This window comes from Syzygium oleosum, unplaced genomic scaffold, assembly GCF_021117445.2.
Source record: "Syzygium oleosum isolate NSW1041296 unplaced genomic scaffold, Sole_v2.1 Sole_v2.01, whole genome shotgun sequence".
Taxonomy (NCBI): Eukaryota; Viridiplantae; Streptophyta; class Magnoliopsida; order Myrtales; family Myrtaceae; genus Syzygium; species Syzygium oleosum.
The window spans coordinates 35,058,157-35,081,757 of NW_026607485.1; the positions used below are offsets into that span (position 1 = coordinate 35,058,157).

The 23,601-nt window shown below is 40.7% G+C and overlaps 1 protein-coding gene across 1 annotated transcript in view; it reads right to left on the minus strand.

Annotated features, from left to right (window-relative positions):
• Window positions 1–2,732: 2,732 nt before the first annotated feature.
• The window catches only part of LOC115681394 (leucine--tRNA ligase, cytoplasmic-like), a 38,837-nt gene continuing 17,968 nt past the window's right edge, over window positions 2,733–23,601 (minus strand). The window contains 6 exon segments of the mRNA XM_030605331.2: window positions 2,733–4,933; window positions 4,936–5,700; window positions 5,703–6,140; window positions 6,143–6,333; window positions 7,451–7,531; window positions 8,964–9,065. Of these exon segments, the coding sequence (XP_030461191.2) occupies window positions 3,060–4,933; window positions 4,936–5,700; window positions 5,703–6,140; window positions 6,143–6,333; window positions 7,451–7,500 (3,318 nt within the window). The 5' untranslated portion in view covers window positions 7,501–7,531; window positions 8,964–9,065 and the 3' untranslated portion in view covers window positions 2,733–3,059.

Genomic DNA, 23,601 nt, shown 5'->3' on the forward strand with positions numbered 1-23,601 from the left:
AGTAAGAGTTGTTCAGAAGTTGCCTCCTAACATCCATCGAACTTGTGATCTCGTGAAAGACAGCTAATCCTTTTATTACTAAGCCAACGAGGACAAATCTGTATGCTCAATATTTAATGAAGAGAATATGTGCTTTTTCTTTATCAAGAACAATTCAATAGATAAAAAAATAATGTCTATATCGGATCAAGCAATCTTGGAATTCAAATCAATGGTTTTTATCGGCAGTCTTTACCTATTCTTTTCCAATCGGCTCTCGGGCATGCACTGCAATCGTCATGACAAAGCACCCCATTGCACATTGCATGGCCGACGGACCTTAGCATGTCGCTAAAAGGCTACATCTGGACCTCGGGATGTAAAGAAATAAGAGGGTATCGTCGGGGACAGGGCAAGAAAAAGAAACTATTTCAACATGGGTGGACTAGGGCGTGCGGACACCGGCACGTTGAAATAAGGAATGCATTGGTGTAGCCCACTCCAGTTGCTGCACACCGTTTGACCGTAACCGCCATCTCAATGTCTGTAAACTGGTAATGAAAATATAATCATCCAAACGCTAGAGAACTATAGCGAAGTTCTAATTGTAGGAACTTAATGGTGAATATGTTATTGAAAAGCGGCCATTTGTTGGCTTGTTTTTGTATCTATGGCAAATCAACTTGGCCATCTTAAAGTCGTTCTTGAAATTATCTCCACGGACATCCAAAGTAGGTTAGTCAACGAAATCCTACTGCCATTATTTGCCCTTTTTCTGCTCTTTTATTCTATTGAATCTAAACACTGGCACTAACCACGTATTCTGTATGGGAAGTGCTTCCTTAACTCTATCGAAGTTGAACTGAACTTCTTATGCTGAAGTTATTGCTGATCATTCGGCTGGGGAATTTAGTTAATTCATTTGTTTGGACTTGAGAAAGTTAGATGCACTATGTGCGACCCCGCCACCGCCTTGTGGCCGTCCATTGCCATCTATGACTCTTGTCCCTTCGTCGCCATCGACATTTATTCTCGTCACCACGAGGATCGCGAACTTCGGGTCAAGGTCGTTTTGTGGTCGCAAAACAGGCTACCTCTGATCGGTTATGGTTTGAGGTCTTGCGTGGACACACACACATCTAAGAGTAGGGGACAATGGGGATCCACAATGGCGATGGCGCTATAAATTGATTCTCATTTATACTTATTTTATCGTACTACTCAAAATGACCCATTCTTCGCTCAAGAATGTAGGCCTAACTGCTGACCCACCCAAATCTTGATGTTTCTAATCTTAGCTATAGTTTTCACTTCTCTTGGTGGTCTGAATATAACAATTTCATGCGTTTATGCTGAAAACATTGTTCATTAGAGAGATCATCATGAGAATTCCTGATTAAAATTCATTGATTTTAGATGACCCTTCCTTGGTTCCTGCCTTCATAGAGAAATGTTGGCCGGCGATGGTTGCCCGGTGACCTTACCGTCCCAGAGTTGGAAAAAAAAAACAAAAGAAAACAAAAATATTCACAAAAATTTCTAAAAAAATTGAAAAATTTGTCTATATCAACGCCGGCCGGCCGTGCCAAATAGAATGACCGATGCCCACGTCAACGATTTCCGATCAAAATTTGCCAGAATGACTACATTTGATAAATTGTTGAAATGTTTAGAACTAAATTGGCACAATTGAAAAGCTTAGAAATGAATTGGTCGCCGGATAAAAAGTTTAGTACCTTTGGTAATTTTTCCTAAACTTGACTATATAGAGGATGTTCGTTGGTATTCTCGTAGCCATAATTTATAATTTTTAACTTATTTACTATTTTTTATCGTAATATTTATGACAACCATACATCATGTGTCTTACCGTCTATATTAGTTAACATATTTCAGTTCATTATTTCACTCTCCTTGTACGTTCTCTCCTACGGGTAACAGGTCATTCAAATTAGGTCTGTAAGATATTATTTGTTAGCGTGCATTTTTCAACTTCTTTTCACTTCTGACCACGACTTTTCTGACAATAGAAAAAATTGTATTGAATAGAAACTATCGATTTACATGTCCAAATTTGAATATTTTGAGTGGTTTTATTTAGGTGTTTCGAACCAAATAAAAGTCCAAAAGTGACCAACAAAATTTAGATGGAGTCAAGAGTTGGTTGCATTCAGTAATAGATCGGCCGAGTCTCTGCTTACGCTCAATTCTACATGTCATGGATCGTCCCATGAAGCACCGCAATCTCATCTCTTCTCCATTCGTTCTACCATACAAGGGCGAAGAAAAATCGACAACTCACTCTGTTGTTGACTGGTTAAAACACGAACGTATATTCCTGTAACATTATACTCATCCCAACATATCATTCTAGAAAATAGTCATTCTATAATTACTCTTTCCTCTCACCACAAATGTTGTAAGCTTACCACCATGTGCCTCTTGGCATTCGAGCCTCTAGTGAAAAGACTTCCCGACTTGTAATCCAACGATAAACGAGCTCATCAGACCTTACCACTTCGTAAAGAAAAAAGAGAAATGAAAAAAGACGAGGCACGAAGCCTGCAACTTGGTATTCGCTGTGAGGAATAACTTGGGTCACGCCCAATCCCTGTGATTAAGATGACTGGTTGCCCAAGTGACAACGAGAACTCAAACACACAGCTTGGGAAATTCTATCGCTTCACGTGCGAAGTGAAAAAACTTGCGAGTTAGGTTTGTATGTCTCCGAGAGAGATGGCAAACTACAATCATGGAGAAATTCTGGTTGCATAATTGTTCGAGGATATATAAGGACAACAATGGCATGGAGCCGAGTCCTATCTACAACTGACGAGCGACACCGCTAGCATAGTATTGCATCATCATCTTCCCTCGAATTCAGAACTATTGAGTTTATAGTTTATACCAAGGGATAATTAAAAAAACCCAACAAAAAAAAGGGAAGGGGAGGTTCAGAACCTATGGTTTTCTCTTGTAAATGCATAAAACACAAAACTTCAAATCCCAATCCATCACTACTTTGAAACAAATTGGAACTGCTCAAGCTAACACTAGATCAAAGTATTCAAAGCGCAGCTTTACCTAGCCAAAAAGATGGCGGTAGGATTTCCAGGAGATGGCGGATTCTGTTGCAGTAGCAAGGCAAGATTACCGGCCATTGTTAGAGCATTGGGGTCCGCCGCCGACAAAACTTCCACTTCTTCAAGACCAAGCAGCCTCCTAATTAAGTCCACGCTTTCTTCAAGAACATCAATCTCTCCAAAGGGGAGCTTCAGATCCAGAGCTTGAGCACCAAGAGTTATTGCTTCATCTTTCTTGAACTTCAAAAAGGGCATGCAAAGCTTTTGGATTTTCTTGAAATCGCTGGCCTGGCCTACACTGCTCTGCTTCAGAGCATCCATTATCTTGCCATCCGGCGCAAAGGAACGTGTTTTCCTGTTGTACTTGTTCTGCAGTATCCTTAGGCACTCAGCTTTCCATCCATCATACTGTTCGTTTACGTAAATCAAACCTCTGAGCTTTTCTTCTGTTTGTGAGGTAACTGGGGCTCCCTTGTTTGCCTTTTTCGAGCCAAAAATTTGTTTCTGAAGCAGCTTCCTCATCGAGACAATCGAGTCTTGCAAATACTTATTGGCGCTCCTGAGGGTTAGATCTGGAGACTCAGCAAGAGGCCAGCCTGCTTTCACCACGAAACCATCCTTTTTGAGAAGTACCCTCCACACATATTCTGCATAATGGGGACAAATAGGAGCGATAAGTCGTGTTTGCACATCCATAAACCTCCACAACAGATCTCGGTTCATGCCACCAGTACCACACGACAGTCTGTATTCATCTCTAGCAGCCTGAAGATCATAAAAGCCAGTCTTGAGAGCTTCGCGGAACATAAAATCCTGGTATTGCTGTTCACTCAGTTTGACAGCGATATTCATGTCATTAGCAAACACTCTATCTGCATAAGTAGACAGCGGACCAGTTCTCAAAGAGGATTCTGCATCCAGAACTTCTTCCATCCATGAAAGTTCCTTTGTGAGCCTCAAAATTGCAGCATTTGCGGTCTCAGTTACAAAGTTGGCATCATCAACACCGTCACCAGCATCAGCCAGAGAAAATCGTGTGGCATCTGCAGAAAATTCCTCAATGGACTGGCGCAACGTTTTGAAATTCCCTGTAGAATTCGACATCTTTTCAGAATTGAGCATGAGGTGACCGTTGCACCTGAATCCACGAGGCCAATGTCGCTTAGACATGATTGCCGTGTGATTGTAAATGCAGAATGTCAAATGATTCTGGATGAGGTCCTTGCCAGATACTCTTAGATCAAGAGGATACCAATATTCAAACTCTTGCTTCATCTGGTTAAGCACAGAAGATGGAATATCAGATGATTGAGGGTTGGGACCACCACAGAAAACAAAATCCCACACCTCATCCGTCATTTGTTCAGGTTTCATTGAAGTGCTAGAACCATACATATCATTTTTATGCAAGAGGTGGGCTATCGTGTAGTAAGCCATGTAAATAGTAGAGTCGGATAATGACTCCACGACGAATTGCTCGTCCCAAGGGATGCGAGTGCCAAGGCCAAACAATCGTGAGCAAGCCCACTGGTTTAGCCAGCCCAATGTATGCCCAAAGCCGTGTCGTGTCTCATCGGAATACAGATTAATGTTAGAAAGGCATTCCTCAGCCAACTTCTTCCATTCAGATTCCCCATAAGTGATGTACCACTGATCTGTAAGAGCAACAACACATTCATCACCTGACCTTGACATAACCCTTTTTTCAGGTTCACTGTACATAATAGCCTGTCCAGTCTCTGTAAGCATGCTTCTGATCAATGGCTTTGCTTCTTGCACTTTCATTCCTGCATATTCCCCCACAAGCATAGTTCCTTCAGTAAATCCTTTCAAGTATGTCTTCTGCTTTGCTTCTGCGAGCTTATCTTTTCATTCTGACTCTTAATTTTCATATCTTTGCAGACTTTTTCCGCAGCCTTATCTCCATATTCTGGAATATTAATGATTGGCACAATCTCAAAGGGCAATACCCAGTCATCCTTCACGCCATACTTTTCCCTGAGACCTCGCTTTGCTTTCAAATCATGCAATGCCATGTAGTCGTCAGGAGCATCACTGGGTACACTAGTCACGATCCCAGTTCCTTTGTCCATAAGGATAGTCAGCATGGGTAGAGCATGGATAATCTCATTAAATGAAAGTGGTGACTTCAAGGGAAGACCAATAAGATCGTAACCCGTCAGCTCCACCAAGCAAGTAGGCTTCTCTGGAATCTTGGAGAATCTCTGGTAGGCCAGGTTGAGGGCTGCCCTCTGTGCAACAATGAACACATCGGTATCATTGATTTCAAAAGCTCCATATTTGCCATCGGGCAACACCCATGCATTTGTTTGCCCATACATGGTCTCCGGTCTCAAAGTTGCAGCAGCCAAGAACACTCTTTTCCCTTCTAAAACTCCCATTTTTGGTGGAAATGGTCGAACTACCTCCATCTTTATTAGAGTGTAGTCCTGAGGTTGAACTCCTTCACCAGTTGCCCGGTCATGATCTGCACATGGTTGGCCATCTAGAGGAGAGTAAATTGTGTACCGCAGATCTTTCACAATCTTACCCATAGATTTCAACTTCCTCATTTGCCACCTTACAAAGCAGTCAAAAAATGGGTTCATATCTGTGGTGATGAAGGAACGTCTCCATCACAACCCAACCCAAAAGCCTTGAGATCATCCATAGCTAATGGAGGAAAGAAACTCAACCAGTTGTAAGGATCCTGAAATTTTGATATTTCATTATCTGAGAGGCCAAGACTACGCATAATCTCCCACTGATACATCTGCCCACCTGATTTTGATGCAGCCTTAGATTTCTTCCCTTTGAACTTGTCTTTCATGGCTGGTTCAGATGCATTTTGCTCCTCTGTTTCCAATTCTTGGTTGACCTGATTCTCTTCTTCACTTGGAAATGCTGGAGGATCACCGAACTGTTGGATCTCCCTGGCCAGTTTGTCAGCCGCTGCCTTGATGGGCATACCAGTGCAGTGAAAAGCAAATGGCAAAAGCACATTTGCCCCTCTTAGTCTGTGATATGCTGCGGCAAATTCAAGCTTCGAAAGCGAAAATGCATGTCCAAGATGCAAAAACCATTCATATATGGAAATGGAAAATTGCCAAAAAACTTTTCACCCTGTTCAGGAGGTTTTTCACAAGATTCAGCACCGAAAATGTCTTTTTCTGTCCACCAGGTTCGCACAGTAGCCTCAATCTCCAACAGACGATCCCTTCTTGCAAAGCTTTTCCCTCCCTCAGTCGTCATCCCAATAAAACAAGAGAACCTATAGAGTTTACATCGGCAAATAGATTAAGTACTTCAGGTTCTAAAATGAAACTTCCAATGGCAAACACAAGGTAGCCTGGTAGTCCACAAGAATCAGGCATACTGTAGAAACAGAAAAAACATTTCAACTTGAAAAGCAGAAAGAGAGAGAATCGGTCATTGGAAAAAACAGTGGCTAGTACATGGTGATCCAGTAAAGATTCGACTATATTTGTGTCTATGAAGAGAGAGAGAGAGAGAGATCCACTACAGAACGGACAAACAAAAGAGAAAATGCGACACAAACAATTTGACATCAGCAACCATCAGAGTGATTTTCAAAACATCCAATATAAATAAAGGAAAAATTTTACCCAGACTGGACAAACAAAATCGAAAAAGCGACATGGTTAATTTGGCATTATTAACCATGAGAGTGATTTTCAAAATACACAACATAAACAAAAAATTGCCAGAGAGCTAAAGCTAATAGAGTTTTGTGCTTTCCTGTCAACCTATTTTATACCGGATAAGATATATCGACTTGGAAATACATTTAGAGATTTATATCCTTTAAGCAAACACCACACACATTATCATCACCACTCAATTCCTCAATATTAAAAGCTTACAACAAAAGACAATTGAAGATACAACAGAAGATGGTGAGTCCAGAAAGTCTATCTCTTCGGTGACAAATGAAGAGAAATATAGTGAGGGAAGGAAGATGACGAGTAGATAGTTGGGAAGGAAAGATAACCTTTATAGGTCTTCATAACAGTTTAATCGTCTTTTGTTAAGGCACCTTCAGTTTGATGCTCATTTAGTTTTTAGTGGCCCTCCAATTTTGTCTCCTTTAAAGATGAACACATGTGGAAGGCAGACCGCAGCTACGTGCAATGGGCTTTGATGACTTTTACATGGGGTTTCATATTATGTAGAGCTGTTATTCAGCAAATTCCATTGTTCATCTTACCCAACAAGAAAGCATTTCTGTGTGGTAAAAGCAGTCAAGATTACATCTCATACCATTATATGAGGATTCATTAAGAGTAAATGTATCATCATCCAAAACCAAACAATCATATGCAAAATAAAATAAGAAAAAGAAAAGAAAAGAACATGAAACAACTCACCGAAAATAAATACGGGGAGACAAAACGCTAGGGCTCCTTCTATAATGCATGTAATTACCAAACCCACTCTACCATCTCCTCCTAGAATACCAAAAATGAAGGGAGGAAAAACATCTTATATGACTAATATAGAATAAACAAAAAACAATTGCCGAAGCACAAAATCAACTCATCATCACAATCAACCTTGATCTTGAGTGAAGAGAGAGGCTTGAAGCTAAGGAATGCAGATTATCAATAATTCAAAGAGAGATTTACCGTACTTGAGTAAGAAAATAAGAAATGCTCTAAAGTGGAAATGTGTTTGAGAATGAACAAATAATTTGGTAATCGCTATAATTAATTACTCAAGCCACATATGAAGACTTGACAACAACTTGAAAAAAAAAACTAAACTCTATGGAAGCATCTTGCAGAATCTCAATGAGTTGCTTGGACTAGCTACAGCTGGGAGGCCTTGATGCAAGGGAAAAATTAGAGCTTTAACTCAGAGATGCGACGAGAAGTGTAAAGATTGAATACTTTGCATCTGAGAAAGATTATATTGCCAATAAGTTGAGTATTTTGACCAGTAATAAATAGCCAGTATATCAAGCTCTACCGCAGTAGGAATGAACAATTCCGACAAGTGCCAAGAGGAAAACAAATTATGCCAATAACACGGTGAAACATTGTGCGCTATGCGAAAAATAACATGTTGGGTATGAAGTAACTACACAACAAAATATCCATGCATCGTGTGTAAATATTTTACCGAAAAAGGTTTAAACAGTTAGACAGAACACTCATTTGGTTATGAAAATGCCGTGCTTCTTCCAGCTGGCTCAAGGATTTAAAAGCAGAAAAAACTAAACTTGATCAATATATCAGCAGAAAAAAAAAAAAAACCAATGATCTGAAAACTGAACCGCTTATTGAACTGCAGGGACAGTATGAATGAGACAAAATGCTGCCTCCACAGAGCAAGGTGATTCCAGTATAAGACTTAACCAAACCTGTGATAAAAACTATAAAAAGTATGGGAATTTGCGAAAATGACTCATTTAATTCACAACAAAATTCAAATTTTTCGACATAACAGCAGCTGCAAAAAGCCCAAGAACACAAACCATTTCCAAATTTTCATCAACAAATGAACATCTTTCGCAGCGATAAGCTACAAATACATGCGAACGTTCTTAAATTTTTCGACATAACAGCAGCTGCAAAAAGCCTAAGAACACAAACCATTTCCAAATTTTCATCCACAAATGAACATCTTTCGCAGCGATAAGCTACAAATACATGCGAACGTTCTTAAGCCGCCTACCATAGCCTCATTCGATCTCGAATCGAACGGCTCCGTTTCAATCAAACCCGTTTTTGACCAGAACGAACAGCAGTAGCTTATCTCAAGCTGAATCGCAAATTGAACGGCATTAACAATTCTTCTGCTCGCCTCCTAACACTCAGTTTCTAACGGCAATAAGCTCGAATGGCAGATTTCGCAGAGGAGTAGCAATTCAAATTTTACCTGACGACCCTCTGCGATGACAACTCCACCGCAGCTCACGGCACTAGCCTCAAAGCTTTCCGGACGACGTTGAAGATTCCGACCGGCCGCTGCTTCTTCCCCCTACACCCGAAAACGGCGCCGGAGCTCGTCAATCTCGTGCGAACAGCTCCGAGGAGGCCAAAACCGAAAGGGAGCAAAGCGGGGGGAGGGACCTACCGGCGAGCTCGCCCGCTTGGCTACCAGAGGCTCGAAGCTCACCAGAGGCTGGCATGGCCTCGGCCTTACCAAATCGGCGAGCTCGTTTGTCGCCTGTATCCGGTCGCCAGCCGTTGCCATAGCCGGCGACCGGCCGATGAAGAAGGAAAAGAAAAAAAGAAAAGAAAAGAAGAAAATGAAAAATAATTACGAATGACTTTTTTAAAAAAATTAAAATAAAAATTATTAAAAGGAGTGCTGGTCGCCGATCGTAGAAGAAAAAAAGGAAAAAAAAGAAAGAAAAATAAAAAATAAAAAATATAGACAAATCATATTTTTTTATAAAATTATAAAAATTATCCATAATATTTTAGCAATATATATTTTTAAAAATTTATAATAAACAAGTTTTTCTAAATTGGATTTAATATTAAAGTCTTTTAGCAATACATGTCGGGTCGGGTATGGGTTGAATCGAATTTGGGTCGTTAGATTTGCATTACATACATATAAATCAAAACGGGTTAAATAGGTTAATATGGGTCAAACCATTTTCGACCCGACCCACTCGTTTGACACCCTTGTATATATATTTAGTAATGTTACAGGTTGGTGATGTCCATTATTGGTTGAAACCCATGAGAAATAAAATGGACTTATTGATTTATATATCTGTCCATAAGCGGAATGTTTGTAAAACTTATTACTAAGCATATTTGATGAGGAAGAAAAAAAAATGATTGAGATCCTTGAAGATCTTTGCTTTATGTAATAGCATAGAATAGCTATGCTAGATTGCGGGCTTGTGTATTGCTATAAGGTCAAGCCCACTTTGTATTGCACAAGCCTTTCCAGTGACTATAAAATACTTCAAAAGCGTGGAAATCATATAAAAGAAAGGGTCTTCGACCAAATATATATATATAAGAAAGGGTTAATACCAAAAACTTCAAATTAGTATACAAGTGATAAATTTACTTCAAACTAATTTCTTAATCACAAAAAATCCTAAACTAGTACATATGTGACAAATTTACCCTTCGTTAGTTTCCGTTAAATTTTACTATCAAATTATTAGTTAAATAACACGTGGCAGTTGACGGATGTACTAATTTGGGGTTATAGGTGTACCAGTTTATTATTTTTTTGTATTAATTCAATTTAACGGAGGGTAAATTTGTCACAAATGTACCAGTTTGGAGTTTTTGGTAGTAAAAAAATTAGTTTTGGGTAAATTTGTCATAAGTGTACCAATTTGGGGTTTTTGGTGGTCAAAAAATTAGTTTAGAGCAAATTTGTTATAGATACATCAGTTTGGAGTTTTTCGTGATATTAACCCTAAAAGAAAACTCATACTTGTTTGGGATAAGTTTGACCGGTCAAATTTTTTTCACCATAAGTTTCTTAAAGACTAAATTATGGAGCACTTGAAGCTTCAGAAATTAGACTAAGACAAATCGAAATACAGGGGCCGTCGAAACATTTGAAGAAAGTCTCGATGAAATTACTTGGACTTTTTAGATAGTGGATTTTCCATTAAAGGCATCAACTAATTGAGCTTAAGTAACACTTCATTCTTCACGAGAAAAAAAGTTCCTTTATTTGGTACTATAACTACTTGGCCCAATTCACGTGACCCAATCTCCCTAAAACTACGCACAAATGCTTATCACTTATTTCAAACGGGAGACATAGCAAATCCCCATGTGAATATAAATATTCGGGCAGGAGGAGAGCTCGAAGCTCTTTACAAAAGAAGTAAATATGGCTATTCGGTAAATGGATATTTTTCGTATCTCAGTCTGCAGTCTTGAAACTGAATCTGAACCCCAACGCTATTCCCACATTCATCATCCATCCTCCTCACCATATCAATTACGCAGTCTCGACAATCTGGACGAGAAAGTGCCCCATTAATTGCATGCTGCATGGACGTAACAAGGAACATTAGTGTCTGTGTCCACACAATAATGATCGAAATCCAAATCCGTATGATCGATTAAACATTGGACAACTTGATTTCTGTTCTGACAGTAGTAACCCAATGGGTCAAATCTTTCTCCGCTGCATATTTTGCTCACTAGAGTTGTCTGGAGCACACCTCGCAGCACCGCGAATGAGAAAAAGCGCAGTTATGACTGCTGCTGCAGTCCTCTGAAAAGTGGCCATTTTGCTGACTTTGAGTTTTGCTTCTATAGCTAATCAGCATGGCTGTATATATAGAGGGGTTGTTCTAGAAATTATCTCCACAAATTACCAAATTACTTTAGTCAGCAGTCACGAGGAATGCTTCCTTGACTTTTATCGAAGTTCAACTTCTCATGCTGAACTTGTTGTCGATCATTCGGCTGCATTAAGCATATAGTAAACAGCTAGAAGAAAGAAAATAAGAGATGAGTAAAGAATTGATATTATTCTCACTCTTGCTTGGAAATGTTCGGTATATTGCACCTACTTCCTATTCGCGTTCATATCGGTCCTCTATCTTCTTACCGCCCTCGATATTGCTCCTAAGTAGATCGATGCATGTGCCCTGGCATGCAATGGCTCGGGTAGCGGAGTGCAGGGGAAGAAGCAGAGTTCCCGATGGGCTCGGAAATAAACCGGGGAACTCATCGAGCAGAAGAGGTACATGTCTCCTGGCGCGCTCGAGGGAGACCGGCCAGTCTACAATGGGGGAGGGACCGGCGATGCCTACACCAAGAGCGGAGGCTGTCTACCTCCTCTCTTGGATCCCGAACCCGCAGACCAGCCGGTCTGCAGGTCTGATTCATGGCGGTCTGTGAGTTTCTTGCTAAGTAAATGATGGAAACATAAACACTCCTGATTTTTTGCAACGTATTTCATGAACTGCTTAGGAAATGATCTGCTCATACAAAGTTTATCGGATCGATCTGCAGTTTCCAATTTGATTCTGATTATGTTCTGATTTTCCAGGATACAAATCTGTTTCTTTCAAAGATAACTGTGTCAGCCAGACGTACTTGACAAGGAAGAAGCAATTCCTTTCCAATTAGGAGCTCATATTGTTGGTTCAACTTGCACAACCACAATTCAGGAAAAGGAAAAACATTTAGTTGCCAACACCATTGGAGAGTTCAAAATACCCAATCCCCGGTACATTTCCACAAAAACAGGGAGACATTTGAGTGAAAGTTTCCGGCATCCCAGAGATCATTCAAGACACTGTCAAATAACTTGAAAGGTTGGTAAAAAAAAAATAACTTGAAAGGAAGAAGATAAGATAACTATAGCTAACACTATGACAGCAAAGCGGAATGAGAAAGAATATATAATTCGCGGTATCAAAATCTGTAGCTACATTTGACTCGGAGATTGCACGATTTCTGTTGTTTCAGTCATTTCTTTTGTTTGTTTTTAAATCATGCGTGCTTAGGCAGAAGCAGACAGGAACAAATTAAAATGTCTAGAAACAGAAGTGATGCATATGGAGATTAGAAGACTAGAATGAATAATTCTAGGTAGGACAACCATAATAGTCGACAAGATGATATCAGTAGCACTCTTCTGAGCCGTGACATTAACCACATAAACCTCCTTTCCGAGAAAATATTGTCTCGACTTATCCTGGGTGGTGCAGGGAACACTGAGACCACAAAGTTGAAAGTGGGGCTTTGAGTCATCTCCATTTACCTTGTGTTCTAGCAAGAACAAGCCGACCAATTTCCCCACCAGTCAAGCAATCGAAGACGAAAAAATCCGTACTGAACAACCATCTGGCTCGGGAAACAATCTGCATTGACGTTATAAGATAAATAAAATGCATAGCGCCCCAAAAAATTGGCACACGAGTGTGATCCCAGAAGGGGCATGCCATCATCATAGCTGCTCAGCAGTGTCTGTTTGCTTTGGATCAACTTAAAAAACAGAAAGAGGCATATTTTCCACTTTGAAACTAAAAGAAAATGTCTATCGATTTAAACCTATCTTTTGAATTCGTGGATGAGCAGAGAATCATCTGGTATCAAGTATGTGTAAGCATATACATCCAACTTATCTAATTCTGAAGTTCACGCTCTTTGAAATGAGCCACTCCTGTTTGTTTCTTTCTTGTATAAACGGCAGCATCCGGTTATGATGGCAAGGGGAACACCAGCCCATTATTTTAACTATATCTCGACCTGTCTCCGGGGTCCAATGATTCGTCTCCATCTTCAAAAGCAGTTTTCTTGGAAAAGTCCCAAGACTGATCTTTATAAGAGAATCAGTTTAAAATTCAAATTCGATTTTTGAACAGTTCAAAACACTTGTCGGAAAACAATCTCAACAAAAATTACAAACTCTTTATTCTGATGGGGGCGGGGAATTCATTAAACTCAAACCATATTTAGCAAAACACGGAATTTCATACCTAACCGCACCTCCATACACCTCACAACATAACGGCACCGCTGAAAGGCATCACCGGCACATCGTCGAAACCGGATTAACCCTACTATACAAAGTCGGCCTACCCCCCACTTTTTGGACCTACGCTTTCCAAACCGCCACATATCTTATAAATCGCTTACCTACAGATATCATTAATCTTCAATCTCTATATCACCGCCTCTTTGGCAAACCCCCGAACTACCTAAAACTTCGAATTTTCAGATACCTCTACTACCCATGGCTTCGGTCATACACAAAAAATAAGCTTTTACCATGCGCCCGCCCATGTATTTTTCTTGGTTATTCTTTAACTCAAAGTGCGTACAAATGTTTTGGTCCTACTACCCAAAAAATATTCCTCTCACATCACATTGTCCTTGATAAAATCGTCTTCCCATACCCCTCTTTGAACTTACCCGAGTCCTCCCCCTCAAGCTCGATCAAAACTCCTCTTCTTCAGTCGCCCATTGTACCATATATTGCTCCTACTCCGAACACGCCATCAGTCGTGACAAGCGCTCTTCCTAGTAGCCCGGCCGACGCGCAAGTTCTGCCGGCCAACCCACCCGATAACTCAGTAAGTGATCTCTCCTCTAACACCACGCACACACACCTTTATTTGATGCATGTACCACCAGCGTCACACCTCAGACCTCACCAAGTAACAACCACCACCCAACTAGCAGCATCTTCATCGGAACCAATGTCTCACCAACCAGCTCCACACTCTTAACCGAACCACCCCAAAACCTGCCAAATCTGAATCGCCCCACCCGCACTCATAACATGATCACACGCTCTCAAAACAACATTTTCAAGCATAAACAAATACATACACTCACAACAAAACATCCCCTACTTCAAACCTATGAACCAAGTGGACTTACTCAAACTTTGAGTGATCCCCAATGGCGCTCCGCTATGTCCGAGGAAATCAATGCCTTAATTCAAAATGGAACTTGGGAACTAACCCCAAAGAATTCTTACATGAATATTGTTGGTTGTAGGTGGGTCTACAGAATCAAGAGTCGATCCGACGGCAACATCGAGAGATACAAGGCACGTCTTGTCGCCAAAGGATTTCACCAAAGACCGGGAATTGACTTCAAAGAAACCGTCAGCCTGGTTGTCAAACCTACAACAATCCGCATCATCCTCACTCTGGCACTCACTCGAAATTGGCCACTACGCCAGATGGATGTAAACAATGCGTTTTTGCAAGGAACGCTACAAGATGAAGTGTTCATGGCACAACCTCCTGATTTCAAAGACTCCGTAAAACCCGACCATGTGTACAAACTCAGGAAAGCTATCTACGGGCTCAAACAAGCTCCTCGTACCTGGTACAACGAGTTAAGTACATTTATAATAGCCAATTCATTTACTAATTCCAAGGCCGATAGCTCCCTTTTTATCTACTCACACAATGGCATAGAAGCATATTTCTTGCTATATGTTGATGATCTTGTCATTACGGGCAACAACACTCGGTTTCTCAATGATTTCATAGCAACATTATCCAAGCGTTTTTCGGTCAAAGATTTGGGGACCTTAGTCTATTTACTTGGAATTAAAGTACTTCCCACCAAGAAGGGTCTTTTGCTCTCGCAACATAAATACATACAGGCTCTATTCGAAAAGCATAAAATGGCCGAAGCAAACGATGTTGAGTCTTCAATGGCAACTGGTAATACACTTACACTTCATGATATTTTGGGCTACACATCCACAACTGAATTTCGGAGCCTCGTCGGTGCCCTTCAATATCTCCTAATCACTTGACCCGATATTTCATTTGCTGTCAACAAATTATCTCAGTTCATGCACAAGCCAACCTTACATCACTGGTCTGCCGCCAAACGCCTTCTTCGATATCTTAAAGGTACCTTATTCCCTGGGCTTCACTTGAGGTGAGGTATAAAGCCCATTTTACATGCTCATTCCAATGCAGATTGGGCTAGTGATTCCGATGACAGGACTTCCACATCTGGCTTCATTGTTTATCTTGGCGCCAATCCTATCTCTTGGAGCTCCCGCAAACAGCGGTCCGTTGCCCGATCATCAACAGAAGCCGAATATAGAGCAGTTGCCGCTACCTCATCGGAATTACTTTGGGTTCAAAACTTGCTCACGAACCAGGCATACACTCACTTGAAACACCCACAATATACTATGACAATATTGGGGCTACTTATGTGTGTGCCAATCCGGTCTTCCACTCTCGCATGAAGCACGTTGCAATTGATTACCACTTCATTCGTGAGCTCGTAAAAGACGGACAATTGAGAGTCTCTCATATTTCCACACATGACCAACTAGTGGATATCCTTACCAAGCCATTATCAAAACAGCGCGTGCAAACACTTCGAGTCAAGATCGGCGTTTCCGACGGAAACTCCATCTTGAGAGGGCGTATAAGAGAATCATTTTAAATTTCAAATTTCAAATTATCCTCCATAATTTCAGCCTTCTTATTGTTGTAGATAGATGTCAATTAGTTGAGATTTTCTCCATATTTTTAGTTGTTGCCGTCCTTGTACATGTACTATAAATATCACTGATATACAGTAATGAAAATCATCCTAAAAAAATATTCTCTAAATCTTCTCCTTTAATCTTCAGATAAGCCAAGAAGAACATGAACTGATTTCGCACCTGTCAACTCTGCAGCTCAGTGGATGCGAGTGGTCACAAGTATCTTGCTTCCCTGTAACCTCGACAGGGAGGCGCTCAGGTTTATGGGCGAAGGGCACCGGATGATGTCACAGAGGGTGGATTTTGAAAGTGAATTAACTGCGGATACGGATGGTATGTGTGGAGCTCGGTTCTCCCGAGGTCCTTAAAATTCGAGTTGGCAAAGGCCGCGGCCCAACCAGGTGGTAATGCAGCGAGTGTGGTCTTGGCGTGACAGAGGAGTTGGCTTACACACCGATTGGGGAAGAAGATGGAGCTAGTCAATTTCTTTTAGGAAATTAGCTTTTCAACATTTATGATTTTATATTAGTTTATTGGACTTCTTTTTGCCACTTAAGAATAGGAGTGAGCAAAAGAAACCGCCTGGATCGGATTGAGCTGGCTGGTCCTAGGCGGTTTGCGGGGTCACCGATTCTTGTGGTTCCACGGGTAAAACTGCCCACCCGGACCAAATCGATTGATATTTTTTATTTCTTATAAATTTGGAAAGAAAAACCCTACTCGCTACTCCCAGATTCCTTGCCCAGAGAGTTAGCTTCTTCGCTTTGTTGCCCAGAGAAATCTGTTCGTCCATGGTCATCACTGGCATTGCTCGTCTAAGCCGAGCCACCCCTTCCATCCTCTCCGTCGTCGCTTGCGGCCATGAAGGAGCTGTCGTCGCTAGCTCTAGTTTGGAAGTTCGCAAACTCCACATCTAGACTAGCGGAGTCGCTAGCACAATTGTCCAGGCTAGCGCGTCCAAGCCGAGCCCTCTTCGTCGTCGCTTATGACCATGGTCGACCCACCAGCAGGAAGTTCGCAAGCCAGATCTTGAGGCACAACCCCAAAGCTGGACCAGAGACTCGTCCAAGCTGAGCCACTTCTCTATCGTCTATGCTTGCCAGATCTGTGGACGAGCCACCACGCAAGCCACGGATGAGGCCAAATTTGGACAGGCAATGAGTAGGACGATCACGAGCGACGCCGAAAGCAGTGGCTCGGCTTGGAAGCATGAGAGGTGCTTCGCCGCTGGCGACGGCGGGGGGAGCCACCGATTCCATTTACCCACTCAGGAATTGGTCCGGTCCGATTCCAGGACTAAATGGTCCGGTTTTCGGTTCCTAGGTGAGAACCAAATCGCATGGGAACCAATTACCCTTAATTAAGAATGCGTGGCTACTAGGAAAATAAATTAAAATCTGTCGGCTAGTGTTGTCCCTATGTTTCCATGGGCAATTATATATCCTACGGTGCGCAGGCATATAATTTCAGAAGCAATTGGTATGGTGGGATCCTGGTTGTTCCTGATCGCAATTTTATTATAAATTTGTTAATGATTGATTTGCATTATATGACACCATCTCGCTTGTTTGACTAAAGATAGGCTATTTAGAGCGTGATTACTATAATTAAAACATGTGCTAATTTTCTAATGCAAATGCATGACTGAAAAGTATCAGCGGAGCGTCTCAATGCAGCGATTTCTACTTTTGACTCTTGCGGATCAACTTTTAAAGAGTCAGATAATTGGCAAGTATAATTGAAAGTACTAAAAAATGAAGTATAATATGCCTTACAAACAAAATAAAAGGAAAATAACAGTGTTACACCTAAATGAACCATAAGATATAAAAAAAAAAAAAGGCCATGTTAGCATAGGCCCAAAGTACGAACACATTTCATGATTGAGGGATGACCTGGGCGGGACTTTTACCACTAACTTCATGCCCCCATCCAAATCCCGACCCCCGAGCTCCCTTACTAACTCAATGAGCTGGTCTATGGAGCTAACCATTCTTTAAAAGTAACAACTAAAGAAAAAAATTGCTTCTAATGGATCCTTGGTGGGGTTGGGTCAAGTATGGGATGACTATGGGTCAAAACGGGTTAAATTGATTAATTTGGATCAGACTATCTTTTACCTAATCCAAGTCTAACCCGACTTGACACACCCGTTCGACAGGCCTTATCCAAAAGAGGATTGTACTGAAGTAATATGGTTCTCTACTACAAAACACCACAACATTTGGCAAGAGTTAAATACATTCTATAGACCTCCTTAGCGTTCTAGAGCACTGAATAGGAGTGTCCTGACAAGAACGTGAAAAATCCTTGGTGCCGATTCATTTGTTGTTTTTGGAATTAAAGAATTAATCTTATTTGTCTTTCCTAAGAAAGAATAAAATTATTTTTTAACTCTTTCAAAAGAGAGAAAACTGCGGGTCATGAAGATCATTCCATTTTCCGCAAAGGTATGTTAAGAGAACTTTCGAAAAGGAACCCAGTTCTATTATTAGATTAAATTACCGGAATATTGTATAAAAATTTCATGTGGTCTTCAACGACCTTAAATATATTTTTTTTAGAGGTTTAAGATATATAGTAGTATATAAATGAGAAATCTCAAACACTAAAAGGAGAAGTAATTGCCAAATGATAAGACATTCAGTTAAGAGTTAATACCACGAAAAATCTCAAACTGGTAAATCTCTGATAAATTTACCCTGAACTAATTTTTTGACCATAAAAAATCTCAAATTGGTACACCTATGATAAATTTATCCCAAACTAATTTTTTTACCACCAAAAACTCCAAACTTGTGCACTTGTAACAAATTTACCCTCAGTTAAATTAAATTGATACCATGAAAAATCACAAATTAGTAGACTTGTGATAAACGGAGCGATAAAACCCTAAATGGTATACCCATCAACTGCCTGGTATTATTCAACTCAACAATTTGATGGTCAAATTTAACAGAAACTAAAGAAGGGTAAATTTATTACAGGTGTACCAGTTTGGAGTTTTTTGTGGTCAAAAAATTAGTTTTTGATAAATTTATCATAAGTATACCAATTTATGGCTTTTCGTGATATTAACCCTTTCATTAAAGGGCTTGGCATTCAAATTCGTTGATCGCCATGTCGTCCGGAGCGACGAGGGAATCACTATTTTGTCGATAAAACACTAAAGCTACATAAAAGTTACGGCGCAAATTGGATATGGATTGACTCAACGAAAAGAAAACTCAAGCTTCTTTTGGATAAGTTTGACCGGTCAACGGTATTTTTCCATCACCAATTTTTTAAAGATTAAATCGTAGAGCAATTGAAGCTTAAGAAATTAGAATAAGACATGCTAAATTGCCAAATTAAAATAATAGCCCGTCGAAACATTTGAAGAAAGTCTCTCTCAGATTACTTGGACATTGAGATAGTGGATTTTCCATTAAGGAATCTACTAATTGAGCCTAAATAACACTTAATTCTTCACGAAAAAGTTTCATTATATGATATTATAGCAACTTGGCCCGATTCACGTGACACGATCTCCCAAAAACTACGCACAAGTACTTATCACTTATTTCAAAGGGGAGATATAGCAGTCCCCATGTGAGTATATATATTTGGGTAGGAGCAGAGCTTGGGGCTCTTTACAAAGAAGTAAATATGACTACTCGGTAAATGGATAATGCTCGTATCGAAGTCTGCAGTTTTTAAGCTGATATTGAACCCCAATGCTCAACATACATTCATTATTTATCCTGTTCACAATTGCCTCCAGGCATGTGGCGCAATCCGGTTGATATAGCGCCCCATTGCATGCCGCATGGCCATAACAATCGTCGTTACTTTCCGTGCTTTGGCAGTACTTATTGAAACCCGAATATGCCGCATCAGGTAGACACAGGAGAACTTGGGCGACGTTAGTAGCGTAGGTACTGAACGGGTTATATGTTGCTCCGTTGCATATTTTGCTCACTAGAGTGGTGTCTGGAGCACTCCTCGCAGCACCGAGAATGAGAAAAAGCGCAGCTATGACTGCTGCCACAATCCTTTGAAAAGTGACCATTTTGCTGACCCTTGATTTTGCGTCTATAGTTATATATATATATATATAGGCGCTGTTCTTGAAATTATCTCCATAGATTACCAAATTACTTTAATCAGCTGTTACGAGGAATGCTTCCTTGACTTTTATCGAAGTTCAACTTCTTATGCTGAACTTCTTGTCGATCATTCGGCTGCGGAATTTACTTGATTAACTTCTTGTCGTCGACCCAATGAGAATAATAGTAGCATATACTACCATTTCAGCTAATTTTTTTTCTCAGGTTAGTAAAGCTCTATCGTGAATTATATATATTGAGGGGGTCCAACTGAAAGTATAATAATTTAGTGAGGACAAGATTGAAGGCGGACAGAAAATTGTTAATCTCCTCCATTTGCCTTTCGGAATTGTTGAAAATCTAAGACAAATGGGCATTCGCCTTGAGCGTTGGGCTCTATCAAGGCAGGGTTCGGTCCAAATTGTTTTAAAAAAAAAAATTTACCAAACATAATATTCGACTCCAAAAGTACACTGGACCCGAAGTTGCTTTAAATACTCTCCCAAATGCATCTTGAAAGTGGAATTATCTCTATGCAATCCATCCGCACTAACAAACTCTATTATGGGACTCCCTTGCAGATACGGAAAATGCAATGGCATGCCTTTGATACCAAGAATTGAACTCGTCCATCAATTTACCTTTCCTACACACCAGTTAGTTCATTGTGCAAATAAATTTTCTCGCCGGAGAAGTCGAAACCATTCACGGCATTGATCACCGCAGCCCTACTTATTAGGGATGGGCACGGGCCGAATGTCGCAGGGAATCTGTGTCCCGCGGATCAAACCAATGTACACCTTTTAGAAAAAAAATAAAATTTGATTTCTTTTATTCCATTTCATTTATAAATATGAAATAAGGATAATAATTATACAACTTAAGAACAATTTCTTCTCCTTACAGGCTTGGCTTCTATTGAAGATGCAGGCTTGGAAAGACCGGTATTTCATTTTCATGTTGTCCCCCATTGACTAATTTGCGAAGGTTGAGCTTGTTTCGCTTTGTAGAATCAACCAATAAGGCTATTCTTTTTGACAAAATCCATTCATTAGGTCCTTCTTCTTCACAAAAAGAAAATAAGAAAAATGTCAAAGAGCCATCATGGTATTAGTTGTCTTTGAGAAACAATTAATTCTATGGTGGTGCCCCGCAGGCCCGTTGCCCTGTGAAAGGCAAAATCATCGGGTACCAAACAATTCCTAAACCTATTACATTGGTACCAATTCGATCCTAAACATTTTAATTGGATCAATATAGTTCTAAAGCTTTTCACATTTTGCCAATTGAATCGATCCATCCAATTTTGGCCCGAAATTGCTAACGTGGATACCGGTCGTTCTACGTGACACGGCCAGCGTTGACGTGGACAAATTTTATAATTTAAAAAAATTAAATTTTAAATTATTTATTTATTATTATTCTTTCTTTTGTTTTTCCTTTCATTTTGGCCGGCGAGGGCCTACGCACCGTCTCCGGCTGCTGGCGAGGGCGCGAAGGCCCTAGGCGAGGGCCTTTGCAGCCCCACCAGCTATAGGTGAGGACTGCGACCCTCGGTGGCCAAACTGAGAAAAAAAAAAGAAAGAAAAAAAAACAACAATAAAATATTAAAAAGGGAAAGAAAAGAAAAGAAAAAAATTATAAAAAAAAATATCTACGTCAACACCGGTCGTGCCACGTAGGATGATCGACGTCCATGTCAGTGATTTCCGATCAAAATTGGTCGGATGGACTCAATTGGCAAATGTAAAAATGTTTAGGACTAAATTGGACCAATTGAAAAGTTTATGATTGAATTTGTATCAATACAATAGGTTTAAGACCTTTTTGGTACTTTCCCCCAAAACCATCCCGCCCAGTGTCCACCCTTAAATTTTATTAAGAAACTTTCATACCCTTATCCTTTAACGAACCCCAAAATCAAGACGTGCATTCATCTTCCTATTCTCAGTAGTTTATACCGCGAGTTCGGTTTTCGAATTTTGAAAATCGCGCAAACTTCTGCTACATTCCATTCTTGACTCTGAGGCTATGTTAATCTATCTATTCAGCTTTCAGGGGAGGAAGTGCATCATATGCATGATGTGCCATGAGAAGTGTCGTCGTTCACTTGCTTCAAGCCAGTCAAATTCAAAGGGCTACGAAGTACATTGCGTCCATTAGGGGTGTCAGAACCGAGATACGAACCGAACCGAACCGAATCGAAAATTTCGTGCATTTCGGTTCGGTTTCGGTTTCGGTTCGAATCATCAAAATTAACCAATTTTTTTTTTCAGTTCGGTTCGGATCAGTTCGAACCGAACTGAAATAAACACTTCGGTTTTTACCCTTTGCTTTAGGGCTATCTCGCTCGCGCTGCATCTGGTGCTTTCTCTCTCATAGGGTCAGAACGACTGACCGAGGACGACATCTCGTAAGCGCTGCACCTCCTTTGCATCTGCACCTCCTCTGTGTCCCCGGCCTCGGCGAATCATCGCGCTCCGGCTCCGCCTTCTCCTTCTCCTGCTCGTCACAAGGCTCTTGCCCGAGGCGACGACTCAAAGCTTTTAGGGCTTTCTCTCTCGGCGCCGACTCCTGCGTCGCTCAAAGCAAGAAGCCTCCAACAATTTGTCCAAGATTCGGCTCCTACAGGTCACCTCTCTCCCCCTCTCTCTCTCTCTGCTTCTCGATTTTCCTGCTGATTGTTTTCCCTCTGATGGGTGCAATTGCTCTTCCCTTTTTCGCTTTTGAATTCCGTTTGCCGCTGGTTGTCTTTGCATGATGATCGATGGGATCGGCGTGGATTTCTGTTTCTTGGCGAAGTGGGGGCCGTTCTTCTGTATGCATTTTCTCACTGTGAAAATGCAAAGCGTGAGGTGGGTGGATTCCGTAGCTTGCGCCGTCGTGCTTGTTTCTGTCATAACGGAGAGATGTTTGATCTCCGAATCGTGGGTTTCTGCATCCTCATGGATCTGAAGTTGATGAACAGGGCCACTGTCTTGCGTGTTCTTGATCTTCCTGTACGTCGACCAGGGGTTTCTAGAATGGATAATGTCGTGCCCGCATTTGCTGTTTATGTTGATCAAGTGCATTGGTTTTGCGAAATGTTGCCATTTCTAGATTGTATTGGTGTAAGCGAGAAGTTTTTCAATCACCCGCTTTGGGTTCTCGTCGATAGCTTCTTGGCATCTTGGTTTGTCGGAGCTTTTGTCGCTCTGGCAGATGTTCAGTAAGCATTTTTGTGAGATGATTTAGGAGTTACATGTTTTGGTTGCCCAATTTAGCTATGCTCATAAACAATGTTTGACGCGATTTACCTATGTGAGTGTATTAGTATCCATCTGTCTTGCCAGTGAAAAAGATTTGGCTTTAGGCTGTTACGTTTGCGATCACCCAACTTCTCTAAGTGAAGTAATTGCTCTTGAAGGGTGGTGATGTATGGTTGATCATAGATGTTTTTTATTAGATTTATTGCTTTATTATAATCGTGGCTTTCATACTTCATTTCCTCCGAGATTGCAAATGAT